Source organism: Chiloscyllium punctatum, chromosome X (assembly GCF_047496795.1).
Source record: "Chiloscyllium punctatum isolate Juve2018m chromosome X, sChiPun1.3, whole genome shotgun sequence".
NCBI lineage: Eukaryota > Metazoa > Chordata > Chondrichthyes > Orectolobiformes > Hemiscylliidae > Chiloscyllium > Chiloscyllium punctatum.
This window is the reverse complement of record NC_092791.1, coordinates 25,023,925-25,035,040: the sequence shown is the minus strand read 5'-3', so window position 1 is coordinate 25,035,040 and position 11,116 is coordinate 25,023,925. Positions and strand designations below refer to the sequence as shown.

The 11,116-nt window shown below is 43.4% G+C and overlaps 1 protein-coding gene across 19 annotated transcripts in view; it reads left to right on the top strand.

The window, feature by feature from the left end:
• The window catches only part of kmt2d (lysine (K)-specific methyltransferase 2D), a 247,467-nt gene that overhangs the window by 162,902 nt on the left and 73,449 nt on the right, over positions 1-11,116 (top strand). For 11 of the 19 annotated variants that reach the window (XM_072566973.1, XM_072566969.1, XM_072566976.1 and 8 more), the window contains 3 exons: positions 103-282; positions 1,039-1,196; positions 7,692-10,081. In XM_072566973.1, the coding sequence (XP_072423074.1) occupies positions 103-282; positions 1,039-1,196; positions 7,692-10,081 (2,728 nt within the window). The remainder of the gene's footprint in view (positions 1-102; positions 283-1,038; positions 1,197-7,691; positions 10,082-11,116) is intronic. The other 8 variants (XM_072566979.1, XM_072566978.1, XM_072566967.1 and 5 more) reach the window with 3 other exon arrangements.

Sequence of the window (11,116 nt, the reverse complement as noted above, 5' to 3'; positions counted from 1 at the left end):
ATAAACAATTGCTATAATTGCTGCAGTTTAGGTCTCTATTTAATGGAAAAAATGACAACTTTTGTTGAAATGCAATTCCTTTAAGCATCTTTGTCTTTTCAGCGGCAGAGATTGCGTCAGCTTTTGATCCGTCAGCAAATACAACGGAATAACTTGCGACAGGAGAAAGAACAGGCTGCTGCATGTGGGGGAGGCACTACTACAACTAGTTGGTCGCAAGAAAGTTCAAGCCAGCCCCATGAGCTACAGACAAGAGCACCACCTCCATACCCCCTCTCCCAGGTACCTACTGATATTGGTTGTCTGGTATTTTAAACAACTTCCTGTACTGTCTCCTTTTCATCAATTAATATCTGGGCTGTGATTTCACTTTGAGAATTAATTGGTAACATGAATTGTACTTAGTTGAACAGTTATGCTTAGGTTTTTCATGTGTAGGAGCTTGAAAAAACTAATGTTTCTCCCATTCCCCTCCAATGTGTATTCCGCTGCTTCATTTTAGAAGGTAAAATCTTCCACATATGTGAATATTCATTGCAGATCCTTCTGAAGCCACCTCTGTCCTAAACCTGACCACTTGGCTATAGTTAGTCAAATCATTTCCAGATCTCAGATGTACTAAGGTGGAGTTTGAAGTTTGATATTCTGTCATATTGCAGTTATTGAGACAGCACAGCATTTGCAGTTGATCTTGGATTTATCAACCATCGTATCACAACTCCGAAACATCATGTTTCAAAAGAGCAAACTCGCAGGACTTCAAAGTTCATCGCTCCTGAAGTACTCAGGAACAATTGAGACAGTCATTATGTGGATCTTATGGTCCTCCAAGTAACAATGAGGCAACTTGCTCGTTATTCTATTTTGGTAGTGATAGTTGAGGGAAAATATAAGCGAGGTCATAATCTAACATTTCTGGATAGCTGTAAGAGCTTTTTACTGTAAAGGATCTGGCAACTTAAACTGCTTTAATTTACTTTTGTAGTACACAAGTTGATTTTTTAAAGAAATATAAATCTTGATTTTTGCTTATTGTAGGATCGGTCTGGCCTGAGAGGGCTAATCCCTGGCTCAGGAAATGGAAGACTAATAAATCCGGTGGTCATAGATAAACAGCGATTGTTTCCTCAGGATGAGAATCTGTGTAGGCCTCCACAGCCAAGCAGTACCCCTACTGGTGAAGTAAACACTTCCAGGTACTTGCAATCTAACTAATATCTATTTGTATTTAAATAGTCGTATGTGCTAGTTAACTTGGTAGAGCAGTCTGTTAAAGCATAAGGAGCTAGCTTAAAGTTTAAAAACTCTTTGTCGCCATGTTATTGGCCCATAGAACATAGAACATAGAACAATACAGCGCAGTACAGGCCCTTCGGCCCTCGATGTTGCGCCGATCAAAGCCCACCTAACCTACACTAACCCACTATCCTCCATATACCTATCCAATGCCCGCTTAAATACCCATAAAGAGGGAGAGTCCACTACTGCTACTGGCAGGGCATTCCATGATCTTACGACTCGCTGAGTGAAGAACCTACCCCTAACATCAGTCCTATATCTACCCCCCCTTAATTTAAAGCTATGCCCCCTTGTAATAGCTGACTCCATACGCGGAAAAAGGTTCTCACTGTCAACCCTATCTAACCCCCTAATCATCTTGTACACCTCTATCAAATCACCCCTAAACCTTCTTTTCTCCAAAGAAAACAACCCCAAGTGCCTCAGCCTTTCCTCATAGGATCTTCCTACCATACCAGGCAACATCCTGGTAAACCTCCTCTGCACCCGTTCCAGTGCCTCCACATCCTTCCTATAGTATGGCGACCAAAACTGCACACAATATTCCAGAAGCGGCCGCACCAGAGTCTTATACAACTGCAGCATGACCTCAGGACTCCGGAACTCAATTCCTCTACCAATAAAAGCCAGTACGCCATATGCCTTCTTCACTGCACTATTTACCTGGGTGGCAACTTTCAGAGATCTGTGTACATGGACACCAAGATCCCTCTGCTCTTCCACACTACCAAGTAGTCTACCATTAGCCCAGTAATCCATCTTTTTATTACTCTTACCAAAGTGAATCACTTCACACTTAGCTACATTGAACTCCATTTGCCACCTTTCTGCCCAGCTCTGCAGCTTCTCTATATCCCGCTGTAACCTGCCATATCCTTCCTCACTGTCTACAACTCCTCCGACTTTCGTATCATCCGCAAACTTGCTCACCCAACCTTCTAACCCTTCCTCCAGGTCATTTATAAAAATGACAAACAGCAATGGTCCCAAAACAGATCCTTGCGGAACACCACTAGTGACGGCACTCCAAGATGAATCTTTGCCATCAACTACTACCCTCTGTCTTCTTCCAGAGAGCCAATTCCTAATCCAAACCTCCAACTCACCCTCAATGCCATATCTCTGTATTTTCTGCAGTAGCCTACCATGGGGGACCTTATCAAACGCCTTACTAAAATCCATATATACTACATCTACCGCTTTCCCCTCATCTACCTCCTTCGTCACCTTCTCAAAGAATTCAATAAGGTTTGTGAGGCACGACCTGCCCTTCACAAAACCATGCTGACTATCCTTGATCACATCATTCTTATCCAGATGTGCATAAATCCTATCCCTTATAATTCTCTCTAAGACTTTGCCCACAACAGAAGTGAGACTCACTGGCCTATAGTTACTAGGATTATCCCTACTCCCCTTCTTGAACAAGGGAACCACGTTTGCTAGCCTCCAGTCCTCTGGCACTACTCCTGTAGACAAAGAGGTCACAAAAATCAAGGCCAATGGCTCTGCAATCTCCTCCCTTGCTTCCCAGAGAATCCTAGGATAAATGCAATCAGGCCCAGGGGACTTATCTATTTTCACCCTTGCCAGAATTTCCAACACCTCTTCTCTACATATCTCAAAGCCATCCATTCTACTTATTCGTGCCTCAGTATTCATATCGACAACAATGTCCTGTTCCTGAGTGAATACTGACGAAAAGTATTCATTCAGCGCCTCCCCAATCTCTTCAGCCTCCACACGCAACTTCCCATTACTATCCTTGATTGGACCTATTCCTTCCCTAGTCATTCTTTTATTCCTAACATACCTATAGAAAGCCTTAGGGTTTTCCCTAATCCTACCAACTAAGGACCTTTCATGTCCCCTCCTTGCTGCTCTTAGCTCTCACTTCAGGTCCTTCCGGGCTACCTTATAACTCTCAATCGCCCCTATTGAACCTTCACGCCTCATCTTTACAAAGGCCGCCCTCTTCCATTTAACAAGGGATTCCAACTCCTTATTAAACCACGGCTCCTTCACACGACCCTTTCCTCCCTGCCTGATAGGTACGTACTTATCAAGGACACTCAATAGTTGCTCCTTGAACAAGTTCCACATATCAATTACGCTCTTGCCTTGGAATCTACTTTTCCAATCCACACATCCTAAGTCATGCCTCAACGCATCATAATTTCCCTGCCCCCAGCTATAACTCTTGCCCTGTAGTACACACTTATCCCTCTCCATCACGAGAGTAAAAATCACCAAATTGTGGTCACTGTCCCCAAAGTGCTCACCTACCTCTAGTTCTAATACCTGGCCTGGTTCGTTACCCAGAACCAAATCCAGTATGGCCTCACCTCTTGTTGGCTTATCTACATATTGTGTCAGGAAACTCTCCTGCACACATTGCACAAACACTGACCCATCTAACGAACTTGAGCTATAGCTTTCCCAATCAATATCAGGAAAGTTAAAGTCTCCCATAACAATCACCCTATTACTGTCACTCTTCTCCTGAATCATCTTCGCAATCCTTTCTTCAACGATTCTAGGACTATTAGGAGGCCTGTAAAAGACTCCTAACAGGGTGACCTCACCTCTCCTATTCCTAACCTCAACCCAAACTACCTCAGATGGCAAATCTTCATCCATCTTCCTTTCCACCGCTGTAATACTATCTTTGACAAGCAAAGCCACACCCCCCCCTCTTTTACCCCCACCTCTGACCCTACTAAAACATTTAAACCCTGGAACCTGCAACAGCCAATCCTGTCCCTGATCTAGCCATGTCTCCGTAATAGCCACAACATCGAAGTCCCAGGTACCAACCCACGCTGCGAGTTCACCTACCTTATTTCGTATACTTCTGGCATTAAAGTATACACACTTCAAGCCACTCTTCTGTTTACAGGCACGATCCTTTAAGATTGATACCATATTCCTACCCTCCCTACACTCCAGGTCCTGCACCCTAAAGTTACAGTCTGGGTTCCCATGCCCCTGCAGAGTTAGTTTAAACCCCCCCCAAGAGCACTAGCAAACCTCCCCCCAAGGATACTGGTGCCCCTCAGGTTCAGGTGCAGACCATCCTGTCTATAGAGGTCCCACCTTCCCCAGAAAGAACCCCAGTTATCCAAATACCGAAATCCCTCCCTCCTGCACCATCCCTGTAGCCACGCATTTAACTCTTCTCTCTCCCTATTCCTCGACTCTCTATCACGTGGCACGGGTAACAAACCAGAGACAACAACTCTGTTCGTTCTAACTCTGAGCTTCCAACCTAGCTCCCTAAAAGCCTGTCTAACATCCTCACCCCTCTTCCTACCTATGTCATTGGTGCCAATATGGACCACGACTTCAGGCTGCTCCCCCTCCCCCTTAAGGACCCGGAAAACACGATCAGAGACATCACGTACCCTTGCACCTGGGAGGCAACATACCAAACGTGAGTCTCTCTCGTTCCCACAAAACCGCCTATCTGTGCCCCGAACTATCGAGTCCCCAATTATTATTGCTCTGCTCTTCTCCACCCTTCCCTTCTGAGTAGCGGGGACAGGCTCCGTGCCAGAGGCCTGAGCCCCGTTACTTACCCCTGGTAAGTCGTCCCCCCCACAAGTATCCAAAACGGTATACTTGTTCTTGAGGGGAACGACCACAGGGGGTCCCTGCACTGGCTGCTTCCTCCCAGTCCCCCTCACTGTCACCCATCTATCTGCCATCTTTGGAGTTACTACTTCCCTATAGCTCCGATCTATGACCCCCTCTGCCTCCCGAATGATCCGAAGTTCATCCAACTCCAGCTCCAGTTCCCTAACACGGTCTTGGAGGAGCTGGAGATGGGTGCACTTCCTGCAAGTGTAATCAGCAGGGATGTCCATGGCATCCCTCACCTCATACATGTTGCAGGAGGAACATTGCACTGCCTTCACTGCCATCCCTCTAAAGCTAACCTTTATTTAAAAAAAACTGGGTCTAAAGAATACAACAAGCAAAATTCGGCACTTACCTCCTTACCACAACGGATCTTATTATTAGGTTAGAGGAGGAGGGCGGGAGGGAGGCACTACCTCCGTAGTGCCTCGGGTTCTTCAGCTTAGAAAGAAGGCATTGCTGGACCTAGTGCTGGGAAATGAAATGGATTAAAGGTCTGTGGGGTTGCATTTGGTTGAGATTTTGACTTTTCAATTTGGAATGAAAAAGAGCAAGAAACAATTCAAATAGTTCTAAGTTAGAAAAGGGTTATTTCAATGTGATGAAAAGAAAGCCGGTTAGGGTAAAATGGAGCTGGAGATTGCTTCATAATTTTTTCCTGTCAATGGGTAATCTTTAAGGAACAGATGCTTCAAATGCAAGCTAGTTCATTCCGACAAGGGTAAAGGAACCAAAGCAGGGCTCCTTGGATGGTAGGGGGGGGCGGGGGGGTAAGAGTGCAATCCCAACTGGTGATTGCTGGTGAATGCTGAATGTTCATCAAATCATGGGTGTAGATTATGATGAAGCAAAAGTGGGAATCATGTTCCACAAATTTGACTGATCTTTGAATAGGTAACCAAGAAGATAGGTGAAGGCAGAGTGATAGACGTTATCTACAACGACTTTAGGAAGACCTTCAACAAGGTTCCACATGGTAGACTAGTTAGTAAGGTTAGATCACATGGGAATCGAGGGAGAGCTCTCCAGTTGGATACAAAATTGACTTGATGGTAGGAGAGATGGAGAGGATAGTAGTAGAGGGTTATTTTTCAGATTGGAGGCCTGTGACAAGCAGTGTGCTGCAAGGAACAGTATTGGATCCGCTGTTGTTTGTCATTTATATAATTGATTTTGATGAGAATATTAGAGGCATGATTAATAAGTTTGCAGATGACATCAAAATTAGTATAGTGAAGAAAGTTATCTAACAGTACAACGGGTCCTTGATCAACTCGGCCAATGGGCTGAGGAATGGCAGCTGGATTTTACTTCCGATAAATGTGAGGTGTTGCATCTTGATAAGAAACCAGGGCAGGACTTGCAGAGTTAATGATAGGGTCTTGGGGAGTGTTGTCAAACAGAGAGACCTAGGGGTGCAGTTATATAGCTCTTTGAAAGTGGTGTCACAAGTAGACAGGGTGACAAAGAAGACATTTGACACGCTCACCTTCATCGGTTAGGGCATTGTGTATTGGAGTTGGGACATTGTTACGGCTGTGCACGACATTGATAAGGCCACATTTGGAGTACTGCATACAGTTCTCGTCACCCTGCTATAGGAAGGATGTTATCAAACTGGAAAGCATGCAAAAAGAATTTACGAGGATATTACACTGACTAGAAGGTTTGAGTTATAAAGGAGAGACTGGATAAGCTGGGACCTTTTTCCCTGGAACATAAGAGGCTGAGGTGTGACCTTTTATAGAGGTATATCAAATCATGGGTGTAGATAAGGTGAGTAGCCAGGGTTTTTTTCTTCAGGGTGGGGTAATCCAAAAGTAGAGGGCACAAGTTTTGGGGGGAGAGGAGTAAGATTGAAAAGGGACCTGAGGGGGATGTTTTTCTCACAGCAATGAGCTGCCGGAGGAAGTGAGAAAGGCTGGTACAATTACAACATTTAAAAGACATTTGGACAGGTGCATGGATGGAAAAGGTTGAGAGGGATATGAGCCAAATGAGATTAGTTTAGTTTAGGAAACCTGGTCAGCATGGATGAGTTGGGCTGTTTCCTTGCTGTATGACTTTACAAACTCTGTAACAAAGGAGGATGGGTGCTGAATGTCAGTCGAGTTCTTCAGGTGGAAAATCTGATCAAGCACAATCTGTCGACTTGAGAGATGGAGGAAAATAAGGCAGGCAAAGTGAAAGCATGCAAATACTGGAAATGCCCAACAGTGAAATGTCCACAGTTCAGAGTTGGGTTCATATTTCAGGTTGATGATCTTTTCGTGAGGATGGGATATAGTCTAAATGCCTTGTTCTGTTGATAATTTGCATTGTTGGATTTTTTTTCAATCATTTGGAGATCAGAGTGAAGGTCTTTGGAATGATAATATTAGATTGCAGGGAATTATATCCTTAATATTAAATCATAGGGAAATTGGAATAATCTCAATGTGCCAATAAGGAATCCAGTCAAGGTAAAATGGAACTGAAGATTTGCAGGAAGGAAATATGGGGTAAGAGTGCAATCCCAACTGGTGACTGCAATAAACTTTCTGTATTGCTAAGGACACTTGCACTTTCTAAAGATGTTGAGGTTGGATGAGTTTTTTTTCATGTTCCCTGAAGTTGTTAGTCACTAATTCTTTTAAACAAGTTGAGTGAGATGTTATTGCTAGGATCTGTTCATTAATAATGTCTTAAAAGTATTCCCATTTTAAAGGGAACTCTGACTAAAGATTGCTGCTTTCCATTATTTATATCCACAGTTGCATATTTTTTTCTAGACAATCAGGAGTTGGTAACCCGCAAGGATTTCACCCAAGAAGCTTACCAGCTGCTCAACAACAACAGTGGCAGCAGCAGTTAGCACAAAGACTTCCTGGACAGACTCGTTTCCAGCAACCTGAGGCTTTGCATGTTAGCAGGCCTGCAATGACCATGCAAATGAACAACACAACTGGACTTAACCCTCGACTTGCCACTCAGATCACTTTTCAAAATGCACAGCAACAAATTGTGGCTTCACCAATTCCTGTGAGCCCTCAGTACATAGAACTGAGACACAATTCCCAACGCTTACCCATTGCTGCCCAATTGACACCGCGTACTCCCCAGCCAAGACAGCGTCTTCCACTACCAAATCAAGAAATCAATCAGTATGTTCACCAAATGCAAGGATGCAAGGTCATGTCAAGGGGTCCAGGTGCACCTTTGTCGCAGTCACCAGTTGGGATTGCACTCTTACCCCAGCAGAATATCTCTGCTCAGTTGCCGCCATCTCCTCAATCAGTGGAAGTATCAAATGCCCAACAGCATATCCAAACAAAAGAGCCTTTAGAATCTACTGCACAAGTTCAATCACAACAGGTGTTTCAAACTACTTCATCGACATCATCCTCTCCTAGTTGCTGCTCAGACAGTTTGAAAGACAGCTCTGTATCCTTTCCACTTAACTCTGTCCCATCGATGTCCAGTGTAGTTACAGAGCATGCAGATTTAGATCCTCGGAAAATCCCTTGTGATGATTCAGTAGAAAAAGCCTTAGATGAAGAACTTGACTCGCCTAAAGAGCTAGATGAAGAAGATGACCTTGCCAATCTGAGTCTTGACCCAGACAGTAAGACAGATGATGAGCTTGGTAACCTTGATAACCTAGAAACCAATGACCCCCATCTCGATGATCTCTTGAAGTGTGAAGAGTTTGATCTACTGGCCTATACTGACCCTGAGCTAGACACAGGTGACAAAAAGGACATTTTTACAGAGCAGTTACGTTTAGTAGAATCTGCAAATGAAAAGGCAGAGGAAGGTCAGGATATTCTAGCTCATCAAGATACTGTAAACCCTGCAATTAAAGGTACACTCAATAAAGTTAACAAATCTGATTTGGAAAAAACGGCAAAGGGAGATGAGCGTGAAAAAACATTGCCTAAATCCGATGTTGTTGCAGATACACTGTCTACATCCGATAGGGTTATGTGTGGATCAGTGAATAATGTCACTTCAGAGACAAGCAGTAGCAATCAGTGCAGTGATCCAGTTAATAGGGCCCCATCTAGTGACGATCCTCCCAAACCTACTCTTGATCTAGTACTGAAGGTTGAGGAGAATATCTCCAAAAATTCAACCTGCCAATTTGTAGCAAATACATCTGATACACAGACAGTTTTGATAAAATCAGAAAGTCAATCAAAGGGAAATGGTGAGAAAGGGGCAGCATCAGTGCTACTCAGTATTGGAACTGGCCTTAGTGTTAACGTAAGTGTAGCGCAATGTCATAGCACTGAATGTACTACCAGTGGAACACAAACTACTGCTCAAAGTGGTACAGTTGCTTCAAGTGGTCATGGGACTACACACATTTCCAGCAATGGTCATTCTAACTTGGATTTAGAAAGTAAACCTTGTACATCTTCGGCTCAGATAGTGTCAAAGATACCACTAGCTGCCCAGTCTAGACCAACAATGGATAAGCTTGGACTAGACGAGATGTGCCATCATGTGTCCAGTATGGAACCAAAACGTCGATCTGTGGATGACCTTGTTAAGGTAGAGAGTTCCCTGGAAGCAAGTGAGCTTCCACTACTCCTCCATGACTTACTTGAGCAAGAGAAAATGGAATTGCAGCAGCAACAATTGGGAGGATCACAGTGTATACCACCGCAACAACAGCAGCAACACTCAACACCAAAGGCTCTCCAAGTTCTGCAACAACTTGAGGTTTCACATCAACAGAGTCATTCAGGACTTTCTCAACACCTTTCAACAACACAGCAATCTCAGCACCTTGAGGGGCCATCACAAAATTTAAACCTACCACAACAACATATCCTGGGAGTGATACAGCATCATCACTTGGGGATTCCAAGATCTCTTCCATCTTCCCAGCAGCAACAGTTGACAGCGTCACAGCAGCGGCTTGGAACCTCACCACATGTCGTCATGTCGCAGCAGCAGCAGCATGTGGCAACAGGACAGCACCCACCACAGCAGTTGGTGGCTACGCAACAGAATCAGCATATGACCTCACCACAATTGCTGTCAACTCAGCAGTTGGCTGTTTCGCAGTTGGGCATCATGCAGCAGACGCAGCAAGTTGTGATGCAACAGCAGCAACAATTAGCCAATGCTTTCTTCCCAGATACAGGTACAGTAGGTAATGAGCAAGCTTGCAAATAATTTCTTTTTGGTTGTCTGGAATTGGCTGGTGCACTAAATTAGTAATATAATTGTCTGGATGCTGCTTTGTGTAGTTCATGTGGGTAGTAATAGGTTTTCTATGTATCTTGGCCATTGTTCCTGCTGCACGCAGCACCAAAAAAAAACAAGATATACCAAGTCATAGATCTTGTTGTTTATGGAATCTTGGTATGCGCAAAATGACTGTTGCATTTACTGTCACTGTGCTTCAAAGTAATTCATAATGTGTGAAGTGCTTTGAGACTTTTGAGAGAAGTGATTATGCACTACATAAGTGCAAGTCACTTTGTTTTTTCCCATTATTTTCAATTGTGTTCCATTAGGGTGGTGGTCTTGTGTTCATTATTAAAGTTCATTTTATCTTTCCACCATTGCAATTTCTGATATTTAATTTATTCAAACTGAATTTCTGCTTTGCACTACTGTTTAGTCAAGCTTCATTTGTTTTTAGTGATGAAAATTATGTAATTCAATAAGAATTTGAGAAAGTTGCCATGAACAAATGGCTGCGTTGTTACAATTACCATCACGCTGTCGAAATAAAAAAGGGAAACTGTAATTATTAGATAATATGCAATGCAACATTTAACATTGTAAATAAATCTGTGTCCTTCTCGATTTAACTAAGGCTAACTGCTGATGGTCAACTGGTTCGATTCTTGTTTCCTTGTATTCTGGACCCATCACAGTTCAGTCATAGTTCATTTTGTTCAGTCACCATAATTCTTTCCATTCCTCATCCTCGACTAACTGTAGGAACGTTGCCTGTTTGTTATATTCAAAGGAAAGCATACACTGTCTTCATGTGAAAAATGTCAAGATATTGTGGCTAGGTGATGCTGCATGTGATCTCTTGCAACATGTGGACTCCAGGATCTCTGATACTGTACTAATGCAACATTTTCCAGGAAATCTTTGGTGTTTGCATGATATCCTGTCAACAAAAGTTTTGAGTTATCCTTTGTTCAGGTGTAGGTTTGACAAAATAGCA